Source organism: Puma concolor, chromosome F2 (genome assembly GCF_028749965.1).
Source record: "Puma concolor isolate L17-30 chromosome F2, mPumCon1.1.hap2, whole genome shotgun sequence".
NCBI classification, from domain to species: Eukaryota; Metazoa; Chordata; class Mammalia; order Carnivora; family Felidae; genus Puma; species Puma concolor.
Genome location: NC_141684.1, coordinates 34218260 through 34233855, shown reverse-complemented (window position 1 = coordinate 34233855; position 15596 = coordinate 34218260). Strand labels below are relative to the sequence as shown.

Genomic DNA, 15596 nt, shown 5'->3' with positions numbered 1-15596 from the left:
TCATTTCTCTTCTTTTACTTATAAATGACAGTAGTTTAATGATCTCTACTAATAAAGGTTATGAATAAGAGACTTTCCTATAGGTAGTACTTAATTGAATAGCATAAAATTTGAATTTGAAGAAATTAACAGTCTTCAAATTCTTTACTTTCAATATCATGATTCTTAAAAATTGTATAGGTCTTAAGAATTAAAAACAAATAAATATTAAAGCTTAAGTTTCCATGTAAGCTTTCACTGTCTTTATAAATGTTTTCAAATATTTTATACCAGATTATATTTTCAGAGCCTGAATGATTTTTTTTGTAGTATATGTAGTTGGTATCATAGGTGGTATAATAACGCAAACTACATAGCATGGTTAAAGTTGTAAATATGGTAGAAACATGATGAATTGTTACACAGTATGTAAGTTGAGACTGCCTTTGGGAAATTGTTGAAAATGACTTTAATTGGGAAAGAATCTTTATTTGGAGTTTTTCTATCAGTCAATCTGAGTTTTAGACACAGAGCTTTAAAGAGACTATTTGGTAATTTCTTGCTCTAATCAGAGTAACATTTATTATAGAGGATATAGTGAATATATAGCTAGAATATTTAGAAATAGATTGAATAGTCCATATGATAAAATAATTACAAGCAATGAACAGAAATGCTACACTATAATATGGTGAGAGAGAAAATAATTGTAATAACCTAGATTTCAATAAAGAGGTAAGATGAACAGATATGAGGCACATATAAAGTGAATACAAATATATATATACTGATATTGTTATATCAGAAATAGGGATCGATTGAAGCATAGAGGTAAAAAGTAAGGCACCATATGATGTCACAAATACATTTTATTCTAAAGAAAGGCATAATTTTGGATCCTGCCTCTTAATATCTCAGCATCTTGGAAGGATTAAGTGACATATAACATCTTGGATGAATTGTTCCATTCTTCTGAATTATAATTTGTGCGTGAAATAGTGTTAAATCCTTTATGATTGTTTAGAGAATTGTATAATTTATCATTATATTCTTTTACCTATTAGATGTTTTCCACCTAATAAGAATAAATGCTAAGACTTGCTTATAAAGGGCAGTAGGGAAGATGGAGATTAGTGATATAGTACTTGAATTTTCATAGGTTTTCTTCAGTTCCTGGAAAAAATGTATGGTGTCTAAGAAAACACAACAGTTTTAATTTAAAGGAGAGTAAAAATGAAGTAATTCATGATCTAGTTGGTAAAATTATTTGACAGAATATTTTAATATTTTGGACTAAGTGACAGCAGATTCTTCATTGTTTGACAAGAGTAGTCGTAGAATAAAACTTGCCTCGCTCCCAGCATAGCTTTAATATACTATAAGATACTATACCTTAAAATGCATCTTTAAAAACTTAATTTCATGTTAAGTAACAGTGACAATAGTTATCCCAATTTCAGAAATCATGAGCACTGTTCTATTTTTACTTAAATCCAGTACAAATCAGCATCTACAGGATGATTCAGATGCTTCAGGCAAATTTCATAATCTCTAGAACAATGTGATTGCTGGATTTAATGTTGAATTCAATTTTTCTAAGGTATGATTTAGCACTTAGATGACTTTCTAAGTGCTAATTAATAATAGGCTTTCTTTTGGAACTGAATTCTATGATAAATATTATTTACCAATAAAATAGAATATATTTTTTCTATTGTAAAGGCTCACTGTAGTCACTTTATTTGTACTCTACTCACTTTCAAAAATTTATGTTCATTCCTCAGGGAATGACATGTTTTCTTTTCTCCGCTCTCCCTCTGTCCCATAACACCAAGTGTGATGCTAAATGTATTACTAGCATCCCCTAATTTACAAAGAGGTTTTGTTTTAAATGTTTAATTGTAAAGTGATTGACACTCAGAGTACATTTGCCAAAGAAATCATTTTATAAACGATTGTTGGATTTTGAAGCTCAACAACAAAAGCCAAAGTAACATGCAACATGCACTACTAAGAAAAGCAGTTCCTTCCTTTCCCTGATAGTGTTATCACTGCCAAGACAGCAGTAGGGGAAAGAGAATAACTAGACTATTTTAGTAAATTGGTGGGTTTGGGTATAGAAGGAAAGAGCATATCATGAAAAGTAGAGATCATCTAAGGGAGAATTAACCAGTTCTTTAATTCAACAGATATTTATTGAGCATCTATTATGTGCCAGAGTCCATAGACCCAGTTGCTGGTCCTCATGAACCTTCTTGCTTTAGAGTATAATATACATTCCTGGATAGAAATGGGTAAGATTACTTAGGGAAGAAGTATAGTAAGGAGGAGGAAGGCCACTGTTAGGTTGAATTGCCTTCAAAATATCCAATTTCTCTGTTAGCATTTTCCGATTTATTTATTTATTTATTTATTTATTTATTTATTTATTTATTTATTTTACTTTCTTGTATGGCCTTAGGTCCCACATTTTAGAGATTAATTTGTATTAACAATCTTAAGGCATGTAAGTTTTTTAAAATAATATTATAAAGCCAATACCCCTTCATTCTGATTTAATCTGGTCATTTTTCTTTTGACTCCCAACTGGGATCAAGTATAATGTGGAATTGGAATTTTCTCAGTTTGAGAGCATGAAATCTTTTGAAAAGGAAGGGTACAGGAGGAGGCTTGATGGGCTGATTTTAGATGGATTCTAGAGATGAACTACCTGGAAAATCCGTGATTTATATCAAGCAATCAAGAATTTGGTAGATTTTATATTTTATAACACAGTTTTCAGTAAACAACAACAACAAAAACCAAAGTGATAGTAACTGAATGAGAACACCCAAAACATTTCCAGTGAAGTTGTATATTTTATATAAATGGGCTGCACTCAGTGTACCTACATTACTGAGGTCTTGGTTCAAATGTACCTTTTCAGGAAGACATTTCTTACCAAAAGTAGCTTCCTTCAGATACGTTTCATAAATTTGCCCTGTTTCAATTTTCTTTCATAGTATTTACCACTGTATGGAATTGCCTTTATTTGTGTAGTGCCTAATTTATTTGCTGATTGTCTTGCCTACCAGAAAGACAGCTTACTTAGGGCAGGGACTTTATGTGTCTCTTCTCTAATGTAGTTCCAGCAACTAGAATCATAGCTGGCACATATTAAGCCCTAAATAAGTATTTGTTCAGCGAATGAATTAACAGTGGAACTACAAAGGTATGATAGACACAGTCCTTCCTGGCTCAAAATTTAAAGTCCAGTGGACAATACAGAACACTAATTAGGTAATTGTAAATAGAATGGGGAATAGAATGTGTGCTGGGGAAATACAAAGGCACAAAAGTGAGCTCTAAGTGATGATCTGATCTTACTGGTCTATGGTAATGAAGTAATACTGCTTTCAAAATTTATATACTTATAGCTAGCTATAAAATTTCCTTTTCAATCCACACTGGATTTTAGGGAAATTAGAATTTATTTAAACAATGAGGGGATGGTCAAAGTGGGCGAGAGGGAGTGGGAGATACGTGCTTCTAGTTACAGAATGAAAAAGTCACAGGGATAAAAAGCACAGCGTAGGGAATGTAGTCAATGATATTGTAATAGCGTTGTATGGTAACAGATGATAGCCACGCTTGTGGTGAGCACAGCATAACAAATAGAGAAGTTGAATCACCACGTTGTATGCCTAAAACTTACGTAACATTGTGTGTCAACGATACTCAAATAAAAAAGTTTCAAAAATAAATGAAGTTAAAAAGATCGTTCGTTTTCTTATGTTTCTTATCTGAGAAACATTAGAATCTTACTCTTGAAACAGTATAATTTCTTGATATTATATTTGGTTTATGAATCTGTCTTTTTAGAGACAAATATATTTATTGACTGAGGTTGGAAAAAAATAACACCCCAAAATGTATTTGAATTTCTGACATAAAGTATGCATCTAATGGAGGTTAGATGGTCAGTTTAGAGGAACTGATTTAATTGCTTATTCTTTAGAGTTCTCTAGAGAAATTCTCTTTTATTTCAGTTAGTTTTTTTTAATAGAGTAAGTAGATATAAATGGCCAGTTAAAGAGATGTGAATATGTTGAAAATTGGCACAGTTAATTTTGACATTTTGACAGAAGTGTCATTATTTTTTTGCTATGCCTAAAGCTTTCATTTAGGCATATTAACTTGATGAAGTTATGGTGTCAGTATTATAAGATCATAGTCCCTAAGAAATGGAAGAGTTTTAGAATCATGCGCCTTCTCAAAATCAAGGATCCTCTCTTATCATTTCTTTATTCCTAATCTCTATTATAGTATGTGGCATTTCGTTCTTACCTAATACATAGATGTTAAAATAATATATGAATTAATGTGTATAGTCTAAAATATAGACTTTCAAAGGTTAAATGGCCATATAGGTTCAAATAACTGGTTAATAACAAAAACAGAACCAAGAAACTCAGATCCCTTAATTCTGTTCTTTTTATGACACATTGCCACCATGCTAAATTATTTTTTTTCTTTCGTTATATGTATAAAAAAATGACAAAAAAGTAAAAGGAACTATGTATAATGGGCACACATATATAGGATATTAGGTAGGTTTATGCTCTATTTTGAGTGCTCTGTTTTGATTATGTATTTTATTTTTTTAATGTATTTTTTTAATGTTTATAATTGAGACAGAGAGGGCGAGCAGGGGAGGGACAGAGAGAGGAGACACAGAATCCAAATTAGGCTCCAGGCTCTGAGATGTCAGCACAGAGCTGGACGAGGGGCTCAAACTCATGGAGCCCCGTGAGATCGTGACCTGAGCCGAAGCCGGCCACTCAACTGACTGAGCCACCCAGGCACCCCTGATTGTATATTTTAAACCATAGAAGTCTATGGTTTTATGTAGCAAAACCAAAAAGATTCAAGTCCTAAATGTTTTATATGTAAGTGTACATTTACATATCAATGTAAAAAAAAAATCACGTCCACTTGCCTAATCATAAAACATTTAGGAAAACAGACCAGTTCGTTCATTTTCTGTAATACTTTGTCCTTTGTGGTTCTGGGGAGAGTTTACCCTGGCTATACCTTTGTGTGACATTGAAAGGTGGAAGAGTTACAGAAGCCGTTATTGTCCAGCAGCAGTTGTTGGCAGGCACACGGGCAGATGTGAAAGTCTCCGTGGCTCCTGGCAAGCTCCTGTTAATTGACCACCCTCATGCCATAGGCAGCTGAAATAATTGGTGGCAAACTCCCCAAAGACTCTTGAGATTAACAGCAGCTTCCTAATGAATATTTTGAGAACCCTTGTCTTTTGTTCTTCAGGCTAAGAACAGCAGCATTAACCTCTCTGGCCTTCACTCCTTTGCTGGTTCCGTTGTGTGGCTTTTGATTCTGTATTAAAGCCCTCACTGTATTAAAGCCTGGAAAACCTAGAGTGACTCCTGTTTTTACTAGCCAATCTTAATCGGTACATTGGCAGGCTGCATTTCAGATACGGGGGAAAGAGATTCGACGACACAGAAACTGTAGAGGAGCAGGAGGCTGTTCCTGGGTTGGGTTATTCCACCTGGATCCTTTCTCTGCTCTTGCTTTTAGGCCAAAAAATACATATGTATATACGATATATACACACACACACACCGTGTAAGAAATTCACAACTGAGCTATCCAGTGTTGGTCATCTTTAACTTCAACTGACCCTGCTTTTTTATTGTCTCCTGTTCATATGTCCTGGCAAAAGTCTCTGTAATAGTAATTCTCAACTTCTGTCATCTCCTCGCTGCTTTTCGTGGCTAGTGGTTGACATTTAGCTGGGTTTGTACCAGGGAAGAGGACAGTGTGAATATCTTGTTGACAAAGAGTATTCTGTATGATTACAGGGTCCACTATGTTGTACTAGTGTTAGAGGGGCAGGTTGAGAACTTAATATACAGTCTGTTCTTCTGAGGCTCTAAGGAAGTATGAGGGTCAGATGGGATGACAAAGAGAGGTGTCATTGAGCTGGCCTTAATCTCAGTGAAGATGGAATAAAAATAGCAGTTCTCTGACTTCTACAAAGATTTTTTTTCTTTCTGTGATGAATAAGTCATTATTTTCAGTATGTTTTTTAATTGTGTATCTCAAGTAGAACAGTAAAGAAAAGTTGGAGATATAATGCTAAGATAAAGATTGAGCTGAACTAGTACTAGGAGTGATATAAGTAGCTGATGAATGAAAAATGATTTTTAAGAGCCAGTGTTTAGTTTTAGCCAGAAAGTATTCAGCTCTTGAGCCAAATCAGTTTGGCTTCATTATATTTTCAAGTGACTTCAAATTGAGGTGTCAAGAATAGAGAGAATGTCAGGTGGAATTTTTCAGAGCCTCTGAAGAGCAGTTGGGAGACGGTCGAAGTGTATTGAGCAAAGCAAAGAAATCACAGTAAAGTCCATTTTGCAGAAGCAGAGTATGGTGCTGTCTTATTTCAGGGCGTTTAAGTATATTCCATATGTAGTGTGCAGGCATTGAAGAACCATATCAAAAGTACCTTTAAAATTTCCTATTTGAACTGAATAAAATGAATATTAGTAAAACTTTTATTATGGCATGACTGTAAAAAGATTTTTTTTTAAAGTAGAACTATCTGAATATAATTCGTCAACCTGCCAGTGAATCAGTAAAACGTTGAATTGTTTAGACGTTGCTCTTCTCATCAGTCTTTTTCTTTGGTTACTTAGGACACGAAGTCCCTCAGTATCCAGAGATCAGAATAGAAGATACGACCAAAGAGAAGAAAGAGAAGAATATTCACAATATGCTACTTCAGATAACGCCATGCCTAGATCTCCATCAGATTATGCTGATAGGAGGTCTCAGCGTGAACCTCAGTTTTACGAAGAGTCTGACCATATAAATTACAGGGACTCCAACAGGAGAAGTCATAGGCATTCCAAAGAATATATCGTAGATGATGAGGATGTGGAGAGCAGAGATGAATATGAAAGGCAAAGGAGAGAGGAGGAGTACCAGGCGCGCTATCGAAGCGATCCGAATTTGGCACGGTATCCAGTAAAGCCACAGCCCTACGAAGAACAAATGCGTATTCATGCTGAAGTGTCCCGAGCGAGGCATGAGAGAAGGCATAGTGATGTCTCTCTGGCAAATGCTGAACTGGAAGATTCTAGGATTTCTATGCTGAGGATGGAAAGACCATCAAGGCAGAGATCTATATCTGAACGTAGAGCTGCCATGGAAAATCAGCGATCTTACTCAATGGAAAGAACTCGAGAGGCTCAGGGACCAAGTTCTTATCCACAAAGGACCACAAACCATAGTCCTCCCACCCCGCGGAGGAGTCCAATACCCATTGATAGACCAGACATGAGACGTACTGACTCACTACGGAAACAGCACCACTTAGATCCTAGCTCTGCTGTGAGGAAAACAAAACGGGAAAAGATGGAAACAATGTTAAGGAACGATTCTCTCAGTTCTGACCAGTCGGAGTCCGTGCGACCTCCACCACCAAAGCCTCATAAATCAAAGAAAGGAGGTAAAATGCGCCAGGTTTCATTGAGCAGTTCAGAGGAGGAATTAGCTTCCACGCCTGAATACACCAGTTGTGATGATGTGGAGATTGAAAGTGAGAGTGTAAGTGAGAAAGGTAAGCAGTGGATTCCAATCACACTTTAGCTGTAGTTGATTCCATGAGGGTTTCTTTTTAGGCTGTATTGGTGATTGACATTTAATAGATATTACTACCTTTGGAAGTTTCTTAATGGTGCTGGCCATGTGAAGAAAAAATTCACATAAAAATTTTAAAAAGTGGATATCTTCTGTTATTCTTGTGGAAGAAAAGTCTATTGTTTTTTTTTTTTAAATCTATTTTGCTTTGTTTCTGAAAATTTTCTTGCATCACTTGATGCTGTATTAAAAAAATATCTATTACCTATAGTTGTAAATTAGCATTTTGTATGTGTTTCTTTTGGCAAGAAACAATATGTATTTACTCTAGAATAGCTGAAAAATTCCTCGAAGTGTAATGAATGAAATACAAACTATCCATAATCTTTTCCCCCAAATATAACCATTAACATTTTGTTGTATTTCTTCCCTTTTCCTATGCATTATATTTTACATGTTTATATATATAATTTTGTTCTGATTTTTTCAACTGATATCATATCATTAGCTTTTTTCCAAAGCCATTAGATGTTCTTCATAAATATGTTTTAAATGGCTGCACTAATCGTCTATTATATAGATGTGTACCACAAACTATTCCTTTATTGGGAGGCATTGCAGTTGCTTCCAATTGCTAGCACAAATAATATTATAATGGTTATCTTTATATAAGAACTTTTGTCTAATACCTGAGAATTTCACAAATACATACTCATGCTTTGATTCTTACAGACTTTTGGTTCAGAATACCAACTTGCTTTCCAGAAAGGTTATAATGCTCCATACTCCTGTCAGATGTGCTTAAGTTTTGTCTCAAGATACCAAATCTTTGCAGTTGCACAGGGTACAAAATGCTCTCTCTCTGTCATTTTAATTTGAATTTGGTTGTGCAGTTGAATGTTTTATATGTTTGTTGGTGTTTGATTATCTTCTATGAATTGTCTGTTCATTCCTTTTATTTCTCCTGCCCATGTTCCTATTGGGTATTAATTAGTTTTTCTCTTACTGATTTATAAGAGCTTTTTATATGGTTAGGATTTTTACCCATTTAACTGTCATCTGTTTGAAATGTATTTCCCATTTTGATGTTTCTCTACTAGTTTTCTGTGGCCATTTGGAAATATTGAATTTAATATAGCTGTTTTTGCATCTATGGTAATTTTTTCCCATTTCTTTTATATGTAGAATCTCTTTATTCATCCCCAAATCAGTTAAATATTTAGCTGTGTATTTTCTCATGTTTTTATTATTTACTTTTTTAAACTTTAACTTTTTCATCTTTTTGTAACTTATTTTGGTATATGCCAAAATATACCAGATAGGTGAGTATCTAACATGAATCCCCTATATCACCCACCCTCTTGCACGACACACACAGTTTTCTGGCACCTTTGATGAATAATCGAATCTCACATCCAGGCGAGATTCTTCATGAGAATCAACAGGAATCAATAAATTCAAGAAGGCAGCTAGATATGGTATTAATATGGCATTATTTTCTACTGCACCAAAAATAATTAGTTAGGAAAATGAATGAAAAGCAGTTCCCATTCTGCCCAAAAAACAGAAAATGTGATTTTAAAAATAACCAGTAACAAATTTAAAAAATAACTAATAAGAAAGCTATAAAACTTACTAACATAAAAGAAGATAGTCATTGAGTGAGTAGGTATTCATTTCATGTTCCTAATTGGGAAGGCTAAATATTGTAAAGATGCATGTTTTTTCTAAACAGTGTCTTGGGGTTAATGATATTTTAGGCATAATCCCAATTGGTTCCTGTATTTTATTTTTAAAAGTGAATCTGGAGGGAGGGTGTGTGGGAGAAAAATGTTAACTCTTTTTTTTTTTCCCTCTGTGCATTGTAGGCTCACTGGGGACTAGAGATGGTAAATTAGACTGACAAAAGAAAGATTAAGAGAGAAACACATTTATTATGTGGACTGTGCATACCTGTGGGAGCTTCCAGCTACTTGAAACTTAAAGGGGGTGGTTAGAACTTGGGTTTCTATAGTATCTTAACAAAAGAACAGTAAATTTTTAGAGAAATGAAAAGACTAGGAAAGGGACTTTGAGTTTCTAGGTAGCAAATCACAGGAAGATAAACGTATGAGTGAACTAATAGGAGATAAGGGTTACCTAGTAAAGTTTGTTACTCAGACTTCTCTGGAGCCTTCTTCTGCCTGGTAGAATAATTAACTGCTGTCCTTCCTTATAGAGAGGGCAGAGGGGACACATTTACAGATTTATATCATACCTATTTTAGGCTAATGGGGGAGTGCAAGGAGCTTTTCTTGTATCTGCTTCTTAGTTGCCTTCTGCTCAAAATAATCCTTATGCCAAAGTGGCATATTAAAACAAATAAGTGATAAAAACATAGAAAGTAGCACAAACCAAAGGGGAAGGGGTAAATTATTCAACAAATGGGCTTGGACGAAATGTAAATACAGTGAGCAAAAAAAGTTAGACGCTCATTTCATACAAGTTGCACGGAAATTATAAATAATAAGAAAATTGTGTTTATTAAAATAGATCTATAAGAAGAAACTATAGATCTTAATTTTATCATAGAGCATATAGAAAGTTTATTTCCCACAAGCTGTAATACTTCCTTAAGTATAATCAGTAGTCTTTAGTTTGGTCGTTTTCCATGTTTATCATAATATTAAGAGGTAAGAAAAAGATAGCTTGGTTATCTTTAGTGGATTAGTTTAGATTCTGTTACGTACTTCTATTATTCTTTGCTAAAGTAATGTCTTCAGTTTTACTACTTAAAGATATAAGAAATAAACACATAAAAATCTCACATAAATAAAAAGCTATATGAGTTGAATGAAAATTTTATGTTATGCTATTTAGTAGAACTAAAACATTTATCAAATACAGAAAGAAACGAAATGTCATTCACATCTGTATCCTCCCTTACTTGAACTCCTAGCAGGCACCTAGACATGGTTCTCCTTCTCATCTGCCTAATAATCTGCTTTACAGGGTATGGTTTCTCCCAACATGTATTTCCAGTAAACAATCATAATTCAGCTTTGGAGGAAGAAATTTAAATAAAATAACACTTTCCTGTTGGATATTACCCCCAATAATAGTATTCAGGGAGGTGAAGTTATAGCTGTTGAGAGACTGGGACAGAGATTAAACTTTGTCATGACTTTTCATCATGAGAGAGGCATTTTTGGTTGCTTGTGGAAAAAGTATCAGTCTGATTTTGGAATACGCTACTTATAAAGATATCTAACATTATGATTCATAGCCATCATTGGTAGTTAACTAATGCTTGAAAATTCTTCCTAATAATTAAAAAGGTTTCATTAGCAGCATTCCCCCCCCCATATGCTTATATGTGGACACATCATTTTGATGAGGATCAACCAACTTTTAAAAGATAGTTATTTCCTTGCTTTATTATCGCTAGACTAAATGACCCCAAAGAATGTGTTTAACAACTGAGACATCTTTCTCATTGTCTTTACATTTCTGTCTCTTTTCATTCTTGTGCACAACCTTTCAAAAATGTGGAAAGCAAATTTGGATCACATAATACAAAGTATTAACCAGCATTGTATAGACAGCACCAGGCAGCATTCTTATTGCAGAAGGATTCTTTGCAGGCCCTTGTATGTCATATTACAGCATCTACAAAACAGCAGGGTCTTTCCTGAGTTTTAAATAATAAAATTCTGTAATTCACAAGAAGCTTATAGTTTAATTTTTTTTCCCCTCTGCTGTCCTGTTGGCTAGCCACCTTCTTCTCCTCCTCCTTCTCTTCCTCCTCCTCCTCCTTCTTTTTTTCCCTAACTTCACCTTTATTGGGGTTTTGGTGGCTTTGGCTCTTGTCTTATTCATTTGTCATTTGTCTCTTTGGATAGATCTTATTATTCTAAATATACAGAATTTCACTCAAACTTATAATAGATGTCATTTCATTCACTAAGTTCTGTTAAATGCTGCTGATAATTACAGTCTATAAGTGATTGGGCCATTATTCGTGAAACAATAAATGGAGAAGAGCTCTTCATGGAGAAGAGCATGGGTTTTAGAATCAGAGGAGTTTAAACCCTGGCCTGTGAAATTCATTAACTGCATGATCTTCTCCTCCCTATTTAACTACTCTAGATCTGTTTCCTTATCTACTAATGTGATAGTGTGTTCATTGTTTGGTAATTTGTCGAAAAATAGATATTAAAAACATTTTTAGATTACTTACTAATGTTCCATGACGGTAAAAAATAATCAAGACTTTTTTGAGACAACTTTCAAGAGTTTTGAATGAGTGTATAGTCATGGTTACATGGATTGTGGTCATTTATGTTGGTTTTGCCTCTTCTAGGATCTGCCACACGTTGAACTATGCTTGTATTTTTAGGCTAAGAAGAATATACTTTTTAGTTTGTTGAGATGTAATTTTGAGACATAAATCCAATGTGTTGCTAAAGACTAGGCACCTACTTATTCCTTTTTCAGCCAAATGCTTTTTAGTGTCTATAATTTGCAAGATGTTGAATTGGACCTAGTAGAAAATACAGAGATGAATAAGACATAGTTTCTACCCTGAAGAAATTGAGAGTCTAAAATAACTAGCAATATAAGCCCACTGTATTATAGGTACTTTGGACTTAAGAAAGATTTCCATGTTTTGTAACACTTATCTCTTAACTAGGACATAGTTTGCTTTTCACAGTGCTATATTGATTACTTCCTCATAGTTTGTGTTGGGTTAGAAAATTGCAAACTGATGTTTTTCTTTTTTTTTTTTGTCTTTGGATTATGGAAGGAGAGAAGTCTTAGATTGCTGATGTCATAGTACCTCTGAATCTAATTGTGAGATCTCTCTCTCTCGAAGTTTAAAGTATATTTCTCATAACCTTTAAAAAGTGCTATTGACTTTCCAGTTTTGTCTTGTCTAGAGGAGATTTCTCAGTTTCAGTACTATTGAAATTGGGGCTGGATAATTGTTTTGCAGGACTGTCTTGGGCATTATAAGGAGCTTAGCAGCATCCTTGGCCTCTACCCACTAGATGCTAGTATCATCCCCACCCCCAGTTATGATAATCTAAAATATCTCCAGGTATTGGTACATATCCCTTGTAGGGCAAAGTCCCCCAAAGCCACCTCCACCTTCCATTCTTAACCCTTCACTTATTTTCCTTCTCTCCTCACTTTTAGAATCAAATGAGAGAGTCATGGTCAGCATTTAAAACAAAACAAAACAAAACAAAACAAAACAAAACAAAACAGAGAGAGAGGGAGGGAATGAGGGAGAGAGAGACAGAGCGGGGGGAGGGATTGGAATAGGATAGAGTAGAAAATATCAGACTGGAGTGCACTGAGTAAGGGTAATTGATCTGTAAAATCATTTTTCTCTACAGGCCCACAATATAAAATATATATTCCTTACTGTGGATTATGGCCAAAAATGTCTTAAAGCTTTACTCCCTTATATAATACTTTTGTGATTCACTTGATGCTAGTGTTTCCTGCCTTCCCTCCACCCCCGTCTCCTTCTAGACTTGGAGAAAGGTCTAAAGATGATGTTCAGTGGCTAATTGATGTATTGTAAACACAATACGTTTTCTTATTTGATATATTTTAATCTTAGTATTATAATGCAATGTGTTTTTCACTTTAATTACATAGTCATGTTGTCAGTCATTTGCCCAACTCACAAAATTCAGTTTGATTTTTTTAGAGAGCAGTGAGATCATTGTGAAGAGTTTGAATTTCCTCTGTCTTTCAGGTTCTAACCTGACCTATTTTACTTGGTTGTTACAGATCTCTTTTATTTCTTTGTAAAATCTTGAGGGACTGGGCTGGTAAATGTTAGCATACATGTATATAGCAATCTTTTAAGTTATAAATTAGGAAAATGTTTGATACAATTATTAGACTCTTGAAAGTAGCACATCCTTTAACTTATTTTGGAGAAGGAGTGAGTGGAGATGTAAAGGTGGAGCAAATTGGAGAACAGACCCAGAACAGGAAAAAGGGAAGATAGACTGCCAATCTCCAGATACAAGCATGAGTCTTAAAGCATGAAAAACAAACTCTAAAGAAATCAGCTTTATAAATAAAGCTTTCTCTCAAAAAATAAATAAGCATTTAAAAAAATTAAAAAAAACTAATGATGAAATATGTTTTGTAGATAGAAAAATATAAAGCTTTGTGAAAAACAAATTATTCATTGATACACAGAACAAAATACCTTTAATGCTGCACAAGCCAATTATGTTTGAGTTAAAAAAGCATTGAAATAGAAAAGTTGGGTCTAAGACTAATTCAATATTTCAAGCAGTATTCAATAAATTCATTCATCCATTCTTTATTTGGTTCAACTAGGATATATTAAATGTCAATAATCTATAGTACTAGAATATGAAACATGAAATATGAAAATATTTTTATGACCCTAGAATTGCTTTTTTATGGAACACAAGTAAGAGCTTGTGCTATAAATTTGACTGCATTTATGCTAGCTGGCTCATCCAAGAAAATTATACATGGGTGTGGATTTTGTTTTTGTTAGCTCATGCTAGAAGCGATCTGTTTTCCTTTCTAGGATATATCCCTGAGAAGAGCTTTTTCAGGAAATATTTGGGATATGTTTCAAAGCAGACACATAGCTCAAATTATTGCCATATATAACCCCATTCTCACTGGAACAGATTATCTGCCTCTTTTTATGGGGCTTAGCTTTGTTAAGAACTCTTTCAGAAGTGATTAAAGTGAGCCTGACATAATAAAGTTCAAGTATGGATTCCTGCTGTGTAAGATTGATGTTAGTTTTATTAACAGAGGACCTAATGAAATAAAGGTAAAGGTTTAATTTCATAGGAATCTAAGATGCTCCTGATACTTTTGTACAAATCTTGAAATAATAATTATAAATAATTCATGGAATGGACTGTTGAATAAAATAGTAGGATCTATGAAAATCACAAACTTTAGTCAATGACTAAAACAATAACAATTTAGACTATATGTAAGAAGAAGGGTGTCAAAATAAAGAAGTGGCTAAAAGAGAATAAAAGATGTTAAAATTGTGGGTTAAGAATAAATAGATATGAATTAAATACTTTCCAGTCTCTTCAAGCCAAATGTATTTTACATCTTATAAATGTAAATATAAAATGATTATATTTTACAAAACAGTACACATATTCAGAAGTGTGTGTGTGTGTGTGTGTGTGTGTGTGTGTGTGTGTATTTATGTGCAGTGTCAAAGAGCAGACTGAGCTTTAAATTTTATTCTTTAAAATTTTTTTAATTTATTTTTGAGAGAGACAGAGCACAAGCCGAGGAGGGGCAGAGAGAGAGGGAGACACAGAATCCATAGCAGCCTCCAGACTCTGATCTGTCAGCACAGAGCCCAGTGCAGGGCTAGAACTCACAAACCATGAGATCATGACCTGAGCTGAAGTTGGAAGCTTAACCTACTGAGCCACCCAGGTGCCCCTAAATTTTATTCTTAGAGATGATTCCATAAGCTACTTTATTTCAGCACATCCTGCACATGTTGAGAATTTTTTAAAGAAAAAATTTATTTACCATGGGACTGCTAACCTGTGCTTTGTAATTAAAGATACCTAGGGTTTGGGGTGCCTGGGTGGCTCAAATGGCTAAGTGTCTGACTCTTGATCTCAGCTCAGGTCTTGATCTCAGGGTGGTGAGTTCAAGCCCTGTGTTGGGTCCATGCTTGGTGTGCAGTCTACTTTATATATATATATATATATATATATATATATATATATATATATACACACACACACACACACACACACACACATATACATACATATACATGTATATATATGTATACATATATATGTATACATGTATACATACACACACACACACACACACACACACACACACACACACACACACACATATACACCTAGGGTTTAATTAACCTGGAATTTGTGTCTCTTATCCTGTTCTTGAGATGGTAGCAGAGGGTG

At 34.2% G+C, this 15596-nt stretch overlaps 1 protein-coding gene across 49 annotated transcripts in view; it reads left to right on the top strand.

Annotated features, from left to right (window-relative positions):
* Positions 1-15596, top strand: part of RIMS2 (regulating synaptic membrane exocytosis 2) — a 614335-nt gene that overhangs the window by 273404 nt on the left and 325335 nt on the right. For all 49 annotated transcript variants that reach the window (XM_086695440.1, XM_086695424.1, XM_086695433.1 and 46 more), the window contains one exon: positions 6681-7606. In XM_086695440.1, coding sequence (XP_086551566.1) covers positions 6681-7606 — 926 coding nt within the window. The remainder of the gene's footprint in view (positions 1-6680; positions 7607-15596) is intronic.